Raw genomic sequence first — 15,779 nt, forward strand, 5'->3', positions numbered from 1 at the left:
CTCTCTCCTTTAATCTCCATAGCATCTAAATTACAGTAATCTATGTACATGCCTATGAGTTTAAGTTACGGAGGGCAGGCAGGCCCAGCACTAATTTATCTTCATGTGCACCAGAACACTTCATTCAGGGCTGTGCGTGCATCTTGGAGAGTGCTCAAATGTTTGCTGAATTAAAAAAGTGAATAAACATCACATCTTAAAACAAACCAAGCTGGGGGTGGGGGGATGAATTGGGAGATTGGGATTGACAGATACACACTAATATATATAAAATAGGTAACTAATAAGAACCAGCTGTATAGCACATGGAACTCCACTTCACTGTACAGTAGAAACTAATACAACATTGTAAAACAGCTATACCTCAATTTAAAAAAACACACACAAACCAACCAGACTTGGTGGAGTTACGTGATCGACATGTGCATATCTGAATTCAGTTATAAGAAAAGGAGCTGTGCTTGGAGAGTCATGCCTCAGACACAGGGACAGTGTTAAAGAGCGGTCTGGACATAAATCTTTGTTAGTTGAAATAATGCCAGCCTAACGCCAGCCAAGATTAGTACTTAGGCTCAAAGAACTAACAGCAACAGAAGGCACCCCAATTAGCACTTCAGGATTAAAGGATGTCTGCAAATCATCAAGTTGTGTGTGGCCATAAGCTTTAACTCAATAGTCCTGAACAAAGGGGAGGTGTGAAAATGCATTATTTTTAACTTAATTAGCTCTAAGCAGATGTGATACAAATATCTGAAACGTGAATGATTAGAGCAATTTTCCCAAAGAGTATTCCAAAAGATTTGGTCACAATATTAAGAAACAGGCAAACTGTGTACTCTGCAACTTTGCTTACAGCTTGAGAGGAAAAAAAATCACCTGCCTGTTTAAAATGAGAATTTAATCCCTGATGCTTTGCTTCTGACTTCTGTTTGAGTTTCATGTGTCCATGTTAACTGGACCTATTGAAGGCTAATGGTGGTGAATAAAACCTTGTTTTCCAATTAAGAGCCACAGATGATGTATCCTTATCTTTTGTTACTTTGGGAGGTACTGTTTTTTTTATTTCTGTTGGATAATAGACATGCCTGGCATCTGGGAGGTCCCATCCCAGACTTCATCTCTAACAACTGATATGGAAACAATGGTTATGATCAAGAGACAGGGAACTGTAATCTCTACCCAATTATCTACTTACATTCTTTTAAAATTCATTAATTAATTTTTATTTATTTTATTTTTGGCTGCATCGGGTCTTCCTTGCTGTGCGCAGGTTTTCTCTAGTTGCGGCGAGCAGGGGCTACTCTTCATTGTGGTGCGCAGGCTTCTCACTGCAGTGGCTTCTCTTGTTGCGGAACGTGGGCTCTAGGCACGCGGGCTTCAGTAGTTGTGGCTCACAGGCTCTAGAGCACAGGCTCAGTAGTTGTGGCGCACAGGCTTAGTTGCTCCACGGCATGTGGGATCTTCCCGGACCAGGGCTTGAACCCGTGTCCCCTGCATTGGCAGGCGGAGTCTTAACTGCTGTGCCACCAGGGAAGTCCCTCTACTTACATTCTTAAAATGGTATGCTTATACAGCCATTCTACTTCCCAAATACTTAAACTACCCATTTGTAACCTATCGCTGAACCAGAAATTTGTCAACTTGCTAATTTCCTCTATTAGCAAACTGTTATATGAGACAAGTTCAAGATATATTTATATCTAAGATTCTGGATTTTGACAGGTAATATGCAAGAAGATTCTAGGTGGTATGTGAACTTTTTAAAACACTTGATATTTACACATTCCTTTTAACGTGTGTAAAAAATAGGTTGCATATGATTCTATTGCTTACGTCAAGGCTGAGCAAGAAAAGCCAGTATATTAGAAGAATTAAGGACTTTCCTGGCGGTCCAGTGGTTAGGACTTCGCCTTCCAATGCAGGGCGTGCAGGTTCGATCCCTGGTTGGGGAGCTAAGATCCCACATGCCTCGTGGCCAAAACACCGAAACATAGAACAGAAGCAATATTGTAACAAATTCAATAAAGACTTTAAAATGGCCCACATCAAAAAAAAAAAAAAAAAAATCTAAAAGAAATAGTTTAAGTAAAAAAAAAAAGTTCAGAGGGTACAGGATATGGTAAAAAACAGGAAAACAGTACTCAAATGTAAAAGTTTAGGAAACATCAAAGGATAATGAAAATGAAACTCATGTGGACTGCTCAGATTTTATAAAAGTGGTTGGTATCAGCCTCCTGTTTCTTCAAGATGAGGCTCAGCCACACAAAGGAAACTTGCTGTCTGGTGCCTGACTTACTAATTTAGGGGACAAAAGGCACAACAGTGACTCCGTTTCCAGTTCTTCTCCACCCACAGAGGAAAGTTTGCTGCTCCCACTGCACACCCTCATGTCAGTTCTGCTCTAACCAACTGGACAGGGCCTCTGTCGCCAGAAATTTCACAGGGCCACACACTACCTTCCCAGGTTCCATCTCTTCCTGTTCTACAAGCTACCCATGAGCAAGCTTGCTCACTGCTAAGGCTTCATCTACATGGATGCACTAATGACTCCAAAACTTGTCCCTGTTCTACTCCTTGCCTATGCTCTAATTATCTACTAATCATCTCATGTGGATGCACTTCAAATTCCACATGTTCAAAAGCAAACGCATTCTTACCTCCTCTCCTTCCTTCTCTTCCCATGTGTCCATCAATAGTTTTAAATCCTTACCATGAATCCCAGGCACCCCAGTGTTTCCCTCCCCTTCCAGAGAGGCCCCCAAATCTCTCCCCTCTCGTCCATCCTCACTATTATTCTTGGATACAGACCCCTTGCCTCTTTCACATGGGCTGGCACAGAAGCCTCCAGATTGCTCCCTGCATTTTGTCTCTCTTTCTCTCATACAGGTTTTTCCTACACTGTCTCAAAACTAATCTTCCTGAGATAAAAATCAAGTCTTAAAAATCTCAACTCAACTGCATTAGCCATTAGGTAATGCAAATTAAAACTACAATGAGATATCAGACATACCTATCAGAATGGCTAAAATAAAATTAATAACACCAAATATTGGCAAGAATGCAGAGAAACTGGATCACTCATACATTGCTGGTGGGAATGTAAAATTATACAGCCACTCTGGAAAAGAGTATTGAAGTTTCTGATAAAACTAAACATGCACTTACCACATGACCCAGCAATTACATTCCTGGGAATTTACCCAGAGAAATGGAAATTTTATTCACACAAAATCCAATATACAGGGCCTCCCTGGTGGCGCAGTGGTTGAGAGTCCGCCTGCCGATGCAGGGGATACGGGTTCGTGCCCCGGTCTGGGAGGATCCCACATGCCGCGTAGCGGCTGGGCCCGTGAGCCGCGTAGCGGCTGGGCCTGTGAGCCGTGGCCGCTGAGCTTGCGCGTCCGGCAACGGGAAAGGCCACGACAGTGAGAGGCCCACATATCGAAAAAAAAAAAAAAAAAAATCCAATATACAAATGGTTCAGAGCAGCTTTTTTTGTAATAGCTACAAACTAGAAATAACCCAAATGTCCTTCAACAGATGAATGGTTAAACAAACTGTGGTCTATCTATAACATGGAAAATTACAATTAAAATGAAAGAACTATTGATACACACAACAAATTAGATGGATCTCAAGGGAATTAGGCTGAGTGAAAAAATCCAATGTCAAAAGGTTACGCACTATATGATTCCATTTGTACAGCATTCTTAAAATGGCAAAATTACAGAGATGGAGAACAGGTAAGTGGTTGCCAAAGACTGCGGGAGAGACCAGGACTTCCCTGGTGGCGCAGTGGTTAAGAATCCACCTGCCAATGCAGGGAACATGGGTTCGAGCCCTGGTCCGGGAAGATCCCACATGCCGTAGAGCAACTAAGCCTGTGCACAACTACTGAGCCTGCGCTCTCGAGACTGCAAGCCACAACTACTGAGTCCGTGTGCCACAACTACTGAAGCCCGCATGCCTAGAGCCTGTGCTCTGCAACGAGAAGCCACAGCAATGAGAAGCCTGCACACTGCAACAAAGAGAGGCCCCCGCTCGCTGCAACTGGAGAAAGCCCACACGCAGCAACAAAGACCCAACGCAGCCAAAAATAAATAAATAAATAAATTTATTTAAAAAAAAAGATTGGGGGAAAGGGCAAGGGAGGTGGCTGTGGCTCTAAAAAGGGAGCATGAGAGATTCTTTTGGCGGAGCTGATTTGTATCTCTACTGGGGTACTGGTCATACAGATTTATACATGTGGAAAAATTGCATAGACTACACACACACAAATGAGTGCATGTGAAACTGGTGAAGTCTTAATAAGGTGGCTGGATGGTATCTATGTCAATCAATATCCTGTTGTGATATTATACTATAGCATGCAAGAAGTTACCACTGGGGGAAGCTAGATAAAGTATGTATGGGATCTCTCCGTATTATTTTTTACAACTGCATGTGGGTCTACAATTATCTCAAAATAAAAAAGTTAAAAGAAAAACATCCTCTCAATAGCTTCCAATAGTTCCCCGACACCCATAGTAAATGATTCCTTAGCATGGCGTGCAGAGCTTTCTCACATACATCCTATGCTCTAGACAACTAGCTCTAAGACCTAACACTTTTTGAGCACAGGCTATGTGGCAGGCACCATTCTAAGCATTTTATATGTATTAGCTCATTTAATCCTCAAGGGAACTCATGAGTTAGGTTCTACCGTTGATACCATTTTATTCATAAACCACTAAGGCACAGATGACTTAAGCAGATTGAAAGCATCCCCACCTCATCAGTCTTCAAAGCCCTGCTCCAGCGTTACCTTTGTGACTTTTTCCAGTTTAAGTCCTATACTAACAGTGTCTAGCATTCAAAAGATACCCGATATGTGTTTAATTAACATAAGGTTTGGACAAAGGGACAAAGGAAAGGTACAAAACTGGCACCTTAAGGATTTGATACTGATTTCATTGAATCTATGTTTCCCCAAAGTTAAGCTCGAATGGGAAAGCACTGTATAATATACAGTAGAAACAGAAAACAACCATCAGTTAGAAAATGTTGATTAATAAGGCAACAGCTTTCAGGTAGCAAAGAGGGACAGGTAATGTCAGGCTAATGAAACTCCAGTGTCAGCTGCAGAGCCATATCTTTCTCCAATTTTCACGGAACAAACAGATGAACACAAACCTCAACTTCCTACCCAGCAACCCCTGTTCTTCCTTATTAGTTACTTCTGCAATTCAAGAAAAGGTATAATTTTTTCCCCTGAATAAAGGTATTTCTTCCAGTTTAAAATATATATTCATTATTTCCCTTGGAGGAAATTAGGTTATTAACTAAAGGCTCCTTTACACTCATGGGTTTACTTGAAAATTTTACTGATTATCCTCCAATGATATAGAACTGTTCCAAGTACACACTGAAGTCTGAATGAAAATCTCCAAAGGAGTCACCTTTTAAAGGCAGACAACAGAGGCAGAGGGAGAAAACAATTTTACGTACATGAATGAAGTTTAATGGTTCATATTCCCTCTGCTCCCTGCCCAGGCCTTCCCCTATCCCACCTGGCATAAACTGTCTTCTCTCAAGCAAAGCCTTTTTAGAGGAAAACCCAAGGGGAAAAATAGGTGAGAAGCTGAGAGCCAACCTCTCCTCTCTCATAAATAACCATAAATTCTTAACAGTGACTTAAAGCCAATAAAGAAAAAGAAACTTATTTTAAATTAGGCATCTTGTGAAGAGAGAAGGTGTGGTCTAGCACCGCAAGCAGGTAAGAAGAGGGACTCAAGCAAGGCAGTACTGACCGGTTGAGTTCTCTTGTACTTGGAGTCCTCGCGGTCTCGGTGCTGCCCTGGATTGCTGGTTCTCTCCCGCACATTTCTATAACCAGGGCTGGGGATGATATACTCCTTTCTTATGTCAATGTCCTTCATCTTCTCTGAGTGGAGGTGCCAGGGCTCATAGACTCTTGGTTCCACTTGAGAGTTTCTGAAATTAAAAATTCATCAAGGATAGGTATTTCCTAAATTGTGCTTCATCATAGGTGAAAGTGCTCTAAAATAGGGGGAAAAGGGACAAAAGCATTAAAGTTTTCTGTCATTATATCTATAAAAATAAATTTTCAAAAATCTTTCAATTACCCTTTAATTTTTTCAAGAAAAAAATTCAGTGTGATAGAATCAAGAAGAATTCTCTCCTCCCACCTCTAAGGGGGGGAAAAAAGATTAAAAAAATATACACAGTGATAGAGACACCCGCCTTCTTCACCTTCAACTATGTTCAATCACAATGTATAGAGCATTTATATACGTCTTAAAAAAAAAAAAAAGACTTTCTGGAAACAATTTAAGTTTGTTCCAAGCATTACAAATTCCACAATTTTAAAACAGAAAAATTTTACTAAATGAAAACTTATAAAACACTTATTCTACCAATGATATATCCCATCTCTGTATTTTTATAATTAAGTAATGCGTTAACTGATGCTTTTAAAGCTCTGTGAAGTTACATAGCTAAAACACAAAATAATACTACACTTTACCTTTAAAAACAAATTCCCCTTGGGTTACTGAAAGTGTTCTAAAATTAGATAGAAGTGATGATTGCACAATTCTGTTACTATACTAACCAAACACCGCATTGTATACTTAAGGGGTGAATTTCATGATACAAAAATATCTCAACAAAGCTGTTATTAAAAAACAATAACAAAAACAAATTCCCTACCCTGTCCTACTAAGTCTTACCTCGTATCTACCTGAAACTCTGTTCTAAACCCCTGCTAGCCTGGTTATCTCTAATCAATATCTGATATCAACTCTGGTTACTTCTGAAAAAACAAAACACATGCATATGTCTCTAAAACATTTCCCCCACTCTAAGATGGTTCAAAGCTTCCCAGGTACAAGTTGGGAAAACAATTTTCATACCAGCCTCACTAGAAATTAAAGAAGTGTAGCTGTGTTGCCTTTTGAATTCCATAAATTCCTAGCTATCACGGAGACTTAAAAGTACAACAGTACGGACATGATTCTGATAGCTACAACTCATTTTTTAAGGTATCAGAAAAAAAGGAGAACACTTACAAATCCTCTAAATAAAAAGGACTAAATCTCCTCCAGAGATGTGTTTCCAGCACAAAGAAAGCTTTACTTCTTGCCTTTCAGGGGTCTGGCTCAAGTACCCTGAGTTGATACTGCTAAGTTACTTATCTTCAAAGGAAAAAGTCACCTTGTCCAATGACAAACTGCACCATAAAGAACACCGGCTTACAACCAAGAACACAGCAATCACATCACTGAGACCTCAGCAAGCCTAAACTATAAACAGACCTGGCATCTGCCAGTGTCCCCAATGTCGAGATGCTGCTGCAGATCAGAATAATCCTTCTTACAGGGATCACTGAAGTCCAACCTTCCCCTCCAAAGGTTCCCCAGCCTAGCTGATTATCTGGAAAGCAGAAAAGATTAGTCCTATTTTGAAAAAAGGCAAGTGGAGGGGAGGCAGTTTGAAAGGGAAGAGGCCAAAGTATTCTAACTCACTCACAATATCAAATGCCATGTCAGGAAGAACACAAAGATCATCTCAATTGTCTAAGAATTCATGTAACCTCAGTTTCTTTCAATCACTTTATTCCAAGTTATTCTATGTTGGAAGGGTGTGGGGAGCAATTTCCCATTCCCTCTAACACTCCTGCTTCTTTAATTTCCTGGGGAAAGAGGCACAGCTATGAAAGTAGGCAAGCCTTGTGCAGGGACAAAGCTAGTATCTCCTGGCCTTGAACAGGAGGATTCCAGCTTCTGTGGATCAGGGATATAAGACAGGGCAGCCCACATGGAGGCCAGCCAAGAGCTAGGAAGTCCAATGGGTCTGGGAAACAAGGCCCAAATCTGAAGAAAACAGTTAAGGAAAGTTCACTAGCTAGACTTTTTAGGGATACCTTTTGTATTTCTCTCTTTTCTTCTTTCTGTTCTCCCTTAAAGTTGTTTAAAAGTCTTTTTAAAAATGCTAACTTGCTCCAACTATTAAGAGAGGGAAAAGGGAAGGTATTTTTATTTTTGAGTCAGAGCTGAACGATGGCACTAGCAGAATATTCGAAGTGGGAGAACCCAGAGAGGTGCTCAGCGCAGAGGCCACTTGGTCAGCTGCCTTTTTTTTTTTTTTTTTTAACCAAAACTCTTTTTCCAGGGATAAAAGTGTAGACGTTCTCCTGCACGATGATGCAGTCGAAACTGCATGGCCTTTTTTTTTTTTTTTTTAACCAAAACTCTCTTTCCAGTGATAAAAGTGTAGACGTTCTCCTGCACGATGATGCAGTCGAAACTGCATGGGGGGAGGGGGCTACACAGGATTACGAGGACTGTAAGTAGCCAGACTGGTGTTTCCAAATTGCCTTCATTACAACATTCCTTAGGTTTCCAACACCTCAGGAATCTGGTTCCAAGCCCTGCAGCTACACAAAAAGACCTGAAGCTACAAGGATATGTATTTACCACCCCCTTGATATCCACTTGCTGTGCCCCGGCCTTCTGCACACTTCACTTACTCACGCTGGAGACCCCAGAATGACCTATTCATCTTCTTCAAAACCTCCCGAAACTTTGCCAGTCTTTCCTGTGCCCATCTGCCTCCTGCCTCCCCACGTCCGTGCAGAAACCAACGACCCCTACGTTTTAAATACAAAGCACCATGCAGCTCTGTGCGGCGGAAGGGGAAAGGGCACTAATGACAGTCAAGAGATCTAGATTCCATTCCGGACTCTGCCAAGTGTTTGCTGTGCGTGCTTCTGTCACGAACCTCCCTCTACCCATTCGCCAAAACGAGAGGTTGGCTTCTGAGGTCGCTGGCAGCTCAGTCTCCTTTGTGGGGATTGAGCGGGGGTGCCCCAAGCCGCCTCCCTACAACCTTGAGGATGGGGGCTTCTCTCAGGCCAGCTTCGCCTGGGATGCCGGGGCCCTAGGGCGTTCCCGCGGCCAGTTCGTCGGGCCCGCAGAGGCGATAGCTACCCACACCCACGGGCCGCGGGCGCAGCGCCCCCTGGTGGCGTTAGCCGGGAATGTGGCCGGCAACACCGACCACTCATCCCACCCTACCTGCCTTCCGACGCCAGGACCTCACCACCTCACCACCAGCCCTCAGGGGTCAAGTCCCGAGGAGGAGGCGGCGGCGGGAGACTAGAGGGAAGCCTGGCCCCGTTTCTCAGGTCTCCGGCTTCCCCCGATCCTGCTCGCATCCTCGATCGCAGTCCCCCACCTCCGGACGGAACACATGGGAGATAGTTCCCGCGACAACCCGAGGGAGAAGAAGGGGTACGGCGATCGCCGCTACCTACCAGTGCCCCAGCTCCAAAACGACCGCGTCGGCCACTCGACCACGCTCCCGAGCATCAGCCCCGGAGCAAAACAAGCCTTTATAGCGGCATTGGCCGCCAGACTGCGCAGGCGTGATGCACAAAGAATTCCCAAGACTGAAGGGAATTGTAGTCCCCCTTCCAGGAGCCCGAGGCTCGATTCGCGGCAAAGAACTATATTTCCCAGAAGCACTGTAGAAGGCCTGGAGGAGGTGCAAGTCGCTCCTCCCTTCCACCGCGTTCCAGGCTCTGCACCATCCTTCCCAGAGATTCTGCGATCCTGTCTGGAATCTTCTCTGAGGCCCTGTGTTCCAGTGGATGGCCGGGAGGGTTGACAGTAGCCCTCTGTGGGCGGGCAGCACAGTGTTTGTAGGCAGGGCGGTCACGGCGGTGCTTGGCTGTTTATGCACCGGAAAGCACTGTGAAGGTCATCGTAGCCTCACAGTCCTCGCGACCAGCCAGCCCCAAATCTTATGTGTGGCCTTTCACGTTTTACTACTGCGTGCTCACGACTCTGCGCTATCACCTTTCTCCTTTTAATCCCACTGCCCATCACATAATGTTATGCTGCCTGGTTTCTAGCAAATAAAGGCCAGGATCACAGTTTTTAGAGTGGCAAGAGTCTTAGAAATGGCATGCCAATAGAAACTGAGGTTTCCAAAGAGACTGATCACTTTATTTCTCTTGGTGTTTCATCTGTATCTTCAACACGATCATAACATAAATAACTACTGTGTTGAGTGCCTACCTGTTCTGTATCTGGTGCTTTACACGCTTATTTTTAAAAGTCTCCATATCAACTCTATGTATAGGTATTATGATTATCCATTCCAAAGATTGAAAAAAAAAAAAAAAGTAAGGAAAGTGACTTCTACCTTTATACAACTAGCTAGTATGAAACACAAATGGAGGGAATTCCCTGGCGGTCCAGTAGTTAAGTCTCTGCTCTTTCACAGCCGAGAGCGCAGGTTCAATACCTGGTCAGGGCACTGAGAACTGAGATTCCACAAGCCCCATGGCACAGCCAAAAAAAAAAGCACACCAAGGTACCATAAAGCTGAAGTAATTAATACAGTGTTCTTACACAAGGATGGATTACTATACCATAAAGAGCCTAGAAACAGACTCATTCATACATGTAAACTTGATCTGTAACGGAGAAAACATTAGAAATCAGTAGAGGAAGAAAAAAGTTTCTATGAATAGCGCTGGAGCCATTGGTTATACATATTGTTTAAAACTCAGGAATTACTACTGCATACCACACCGAAAAATCAATTTCACATAGATTAAAGGCCTAACTGAAAGGGAAAACTTTCAAATGTTTAGAAGAAAATGTGAAATATCTATGTGAACTTAGGAGTAGAAAAGAACTTCTTAAACAAGATACAGAAACAAATTAATAAAGGAAAGTTTGATAAATTTGTAATATATTAAAATTTAAACTTCTATATAAGATGCCACAGAGTACAGAGATAAACCACAAATTATACCTGACAAAGTTTTTAATACAGAATATACAAATAATTTCTACAACTCAGTAAATGGTAAATAACTTAATAGGAAAATTGGCAAATGAGGTGAACAGACAGTTCACAAAAAAGAAAACTCAAGCAGCCACTCAAAGATGAAAAGACACCCAGGGAGATGAGCTCAAGATGGTGAAGCAGAAGGATGTGAGCTCACCCTTTCTTATGTAAACACCAGAATCACAACCAGTTGCTGAACAGCCATAGACAAAAAAAGCTGGAACCTACCAAAAAAGATACTCTACATCCAAAGGCAAAGAAGAAGCCACAGCAAGGTGGTAGGTGGGGCGAAATCGCGATAAAATCAAATCCCATACCCATCAGGTGGGTGACCCACAAACTGGAAAACAATTATACCACAAAAGTTCTCCCACTGGAGTGAAAGTTCTGAGCCCCACGTCAGGCTTCTCAGCCTGGCGGTCTGGCGACGGGAGGAGGAGCCCCCAGAGAATTTAGCTTTGAAGGTCAGCGGGTTTTTTGTTTTTTTTAAATAAATTTGTATTTTTTATTTTATTTATTTTTGGCTGCATCGGGTCTTCCTTGCTGTGCGCAGGTTTTCTCTAGTTGCGGCGAGCAGGGGCTACTCTTCATTGTGGTGCGCAGGCTTCTCACTGCGGTGGCTTCTCTTGTTGCGGAATGTGGGCTCTAGGCACGCGGGCTTCAGTAGTTGCGGCTCGCGGGCTCTAGAGCGCAGGCTCAGTAGTTGTGGCGCACAGGCTTAGTTGCTCCCCGGCACGTGGGATCTTCCCGGACCAGGGCTCGAACCCGTGTCCCCTGCATTGGCAGGCGGATTCTTAACCACTGCACTACCAGGGAAGCCCCACATGTGTGTTTAAAAATGTAAAGCCAGGGGCTTCCCTGGTGGCGCAGTGGTTGAGAGTCCGCTTGCCGATGCAGGGGATGCAGGTTCGTGCTCTGGTCCAGGAAGATCCCACATGCCGCGGAGCGGCTGGGCCTGTGAGCCATGGCTGCTGAGCCTGCGCGTCCGGAGCCTGTGCTCCGCAACGGGAGAGGCCACAACGGTGAGAGGCCCGCGTACGGAAAAAAAAAAAAAATGTAAAGCCAGGCTTGGGCATGATCAACAACAAATCTGAGGGGTAATTACTTCTGGTGTTGGAAGGAGGAGAATAAGATCAGAGAAGGATACACAAAGGGCTTCATCTGTTTCTGTAATATTTTATTTCTTTAAGAAACGACTTTGGGCTTCTCTGGTGTGCAGTGGTTAAGAATCCGCCCACCAATGCAGGGTACACGGGTTCAAGCCCTGGTCCAGGAAGATCCCACATGCCGGGGAGCAACTAAGCCTGTGTGCCACGACTACTGAGCCTGCGCTCTAGAGCCCATGAGCCACAACTACAGAGCCCGCATGCCACAACTACTGAAGCCCATGCTCCTAGAGCCCGTGCTCCGCAACAAGAGAAGCCACCGCAATAAGAAGCCTGTGCGCCATAACAAAGAGTAGCCCCCACTCGCTGCAACTAGAGAAAGCCTGCACGCAGCAACAAAGACCCAACGCAGCCAAAAATAAATAAAATAAATAAATTTAAAAGAAAAAACAGATACACACTACAATATATAAAATAGATAAACAACAAGGACCTACTTTATAGCACAGGCAACTATATTCAATATCTTGTAATAACCTATAATGGAAAAGAATCTGAAAAAGAACAATTATATATATTATATATATTATATGCATATATATATATATATATATATATATGTAGCTGAATCACTTTGCTGTACACCAGAAACTAACACAACATTGTAAATCAACTATACATCAATTTGTAAAAATGACTTATAAATGTTAAAATTTAACAAAGCTTGGCAGTGGATACACAGGTGCTTCTAAAATCATTTGCTGTACTTTTGGGTAGCCTTTAAGTATTCCATAATAAAAATGTTTTAGTATCATAGGAACAAACCATTTCTCCTCTCAGTGGGGATGCGTTCAATTTAACAGAAAAATCTTGAGGATTTATATAGATATAGATATATAAATATAGGTATAGATATATAGATATATATCTACTGAGAATTCCTTAAGCACCTCTGGCCATCTGGTGGGATAAGAAAAACCTTTTTCAGCACAGCTCAAGCCACCTTTCCAAGGCACACTGGTACTTCCAACCATGCTTCAAACATTGTAGTACCCAAAAGCTGCATATTTGATACCTTCCTATAAAATAAAAATCTTCAAAAATCTCCCTGAATAGTTCAAAAATAGGTTTTTAAAAAATGAATGAGCACTATACAACCCTGGTTCAACATCTCAATACACTATGGTACTACCTCGGCCTGTCCAAGGATAGCCTGGGCCAAAGACTTAACTTATTTACATGGTATTAATTGCAAAGCATCCCCTCCTTGAAGTGTATTTATGTTGTGAAGTGTTTTGGGTCAGAGGCTGATATTCTCCAACCTTCAGGCAAGGGGCTAGAGAATCTATGTTGCAAGCAGAATTGTTAAATATATTTATGTTGTGTAAGGTACTCAATATAGTCATTTATTCAATATTTGATAGAGGTACAATGGAGCTAAAACAGACAAGTTTCCTGCCCTCATGGGGTTTAGAGTCCTGGATAAACATTAATCCAAATTTAAACTATAACTGGTATGTACCAGAAAAGAAAGGTTAGTGTTACATCTGAAGAATAGTAGGAGTTAGCGAGGTGGAAGATGGTGGAAGTGAGCAGAGGAGAGAGCTCTCCAAGCAGAGGGAACAACAAAGGCCGGGTGGTGGGAGAAGGAAGGCAAGGTCTCCAAAGGTAGATCACGTTATAGGTCTTTAGAGTAAGAGCAAAAACCAATCATTGCAAGGTTTTAAAAGGTGAATGGGTTAAGCGTTGAGAAATCAAATTTACATTTTGAAAACTTCCCTGATGCTGGCAGACTGGAGAAAGAATTAGAGACAGCTAGAATGGAAGAGAAGAGTCAAGCTAGGAGTGACTTTCGTCATCCAGGATGGTGGCTTGGACTAGAACTGTGGTGAGAAAGATGGAGAGAAGTAGGCAGACTCATGAGAAATTTAAGAGGTCAAATGGAGAAACGTTGCTGGATTAGATACTGTGGGATGAGAAAGAGAGGTGCCATGGGTAACAGCTTGGTTTCTGGTTGCAGAACTGGATGGACGGTGGTCCCATTCATTGATACAAGAAATGCTCTACTCCAGCAGCCCCCTGACACCCTCCTCTACCCAGCATGTCAGGAGCTAATGTCAAGTGTGATCACCCCACATCTGCTGTGGCACTCCTGAATTCTTCTGCCAGTTATAAAAACAAAACTTCACTTTTGCAGATCAGTTTTGCAATGAAAGTCATTTTCATGGAATAAGACTTTAAAAAAATTAGTTAATAAATGGAATCTTTCATTTAACATCATGGTAACAATATAGTGCAACAGAATAATGCATCTCTTTAATGGTCTCAGGCAAATTAAGAAAGAAAAGAAGAGGATTTAAGATGTAAACAATGCTGAATGAAAGCCAAATAACATCATAGCATGTTATAGAGACAAAGGTTTCACAGAATTTTTAATAGAGAACTGCGTGGGAGAAGCTGAGTGTTCACAGAGTACACAGTAGTATAGGCATGTTATGATAAGTCATATCACATATTCACCTTATGAAGGAAAGAATTACACACTCCCCACCTCTGCAGTAATAACCTCCTAAGTTCATTAGCAGTAGCGGTAGTAGTTAGAATGAAATGAAGAATTGCTTTTTAAAAAATGTTTATGAGATTATATTATTATATTGAGATGTACTATCAAATTGGCTCGACAAAATAACAGATAGGTGTTCCAAAAAGCTAGCTCTGTATTATAAAGAGGGAAAAAAATGACATCAATTATCTAATTTTAATAAAACAATATTATGCACTACATTAAATTAGTGTTGTGTTGATCCTGTAGTCTTGTATGTAATAGTTTGTAAATTTATTTTAATTTTATAGTGGTATGAGAACTATAAAGGATATAAGGACTTTATACATGGTTTTATGAATATATATATTTAAGTAATATTATAATATAAATAATTTAGGTCAACATCAGGGGTTTGGGAGAATTGTTTCCCTTAAAAGAGGTCTGAGACTTATTCAAGTTTGGGAAACACTGGGCTATGAAATTAAACCAAACTTTAGCTTGGTATACAAGACCTGTGATCTGGACCCACATTATACCACAGCTTCATTTCCTGTCACTCTCCTACTCAAATATGAGGTCCTGATAACACTGTAATTTCTATGTTTTTACTCTAGCTGTTCCCTCCACCCAGAACAATCATCTAAATCTACTCAGCTCAAATAACAAGCATCACAATTAATAGACAGGCCTTGGAATTTTACTCCTCCCAAAATGACAATTAAGGATTACTTAAGCAAACAAAAGAATGCAGTATGTCTAACATCTCTAATGATAAAATGTGCATGAGGGATTTTCCCACATTGTGAAGTATCGACTGGGTACTTGTCAGGTCACAGACAAGAGGCAACAGGGTCCCACTAAGCCGGAGAAGACAGAACCAATAGTCCAGCCAAGATGCAGGCTTCTCACTAGAACAGGCCTAGACAAATTGGAAGAGTGGTCGCTCCCAGTCATCCCCCAAAGCTTCCCAGGTGTGTTGCTTTATAAACACGGGATTTTGATCAGAAGAAGAGATAAACAACTTTGGTCTACACTGGTGATAACCCTTCTGGCATGAATATCAGTCCAGGAAAATTTAAAACTGATGCAGGCTGTGTGTATTTTTCACTCAAAATAATTCACTTATTGAATTCCATGAGGAAAAACTATATACTGTTAAAACACAAATTATATACGTTATCGATTGCAAGACCACCAATGAGAAAAATCAACATTGCCCGTCTACTAAAATGTTACTGTCTGAGCATATCTGAGAGGTAACAATA

General features: G+C 42.0%; 1 protein-coding gene across 3 annotated transcripts in view; it reads right to left on the reverse strand.

The window, feature by feature from the left end:
• The window catches only part of ABCC5 (ATP binding cassette subfamily C member 5), an 88,575-nt gene extending 79,151 nt beyond the window's left edge, over positions 1–9,424 (reverse strand). The window contains exons 1-2 of one of the 3 annotated variants that reach the window (XM_007468933.1): positions 9,317–9,424; positions 5,790–5,973 (exon numbers count right to left, since the gene is read on the reverse strand). In XM_007468933.1, coding sequence (XP_007468995.1) covers positions 5,790–5,918 — 129 coding nt within the window. In that variant the 5' untranslated portion in view covers positions 5,919–5,973; positions 9,317–9,424. Of the gene's footprint in view, positions 1–5,789; positions 5,974–9,316 lie in introns of those variants that run through there. The other 2 variants (XM_007468935.1, XM_007468934.1) reach the window with 2 other exon arrangements.
• Positions 9,425–15,779: the final 6,355 nt, after the last annotated feature.

Source organism: Lipotes vexillifer, unplaced genomic scaffold, assembly GCF_000442215.2.
Source record: "Lipotes vexillifer unplaced genomic scaffold, Lipotes_vexillifer_v1.1 scaffold263, whole genome shotgun sequence".
NCBI lineage: Eukaryota > Metazoa > Chordata > Mammalia > Artiodactyla > Lipotidae > Lipotes > Lipotes vexillifer.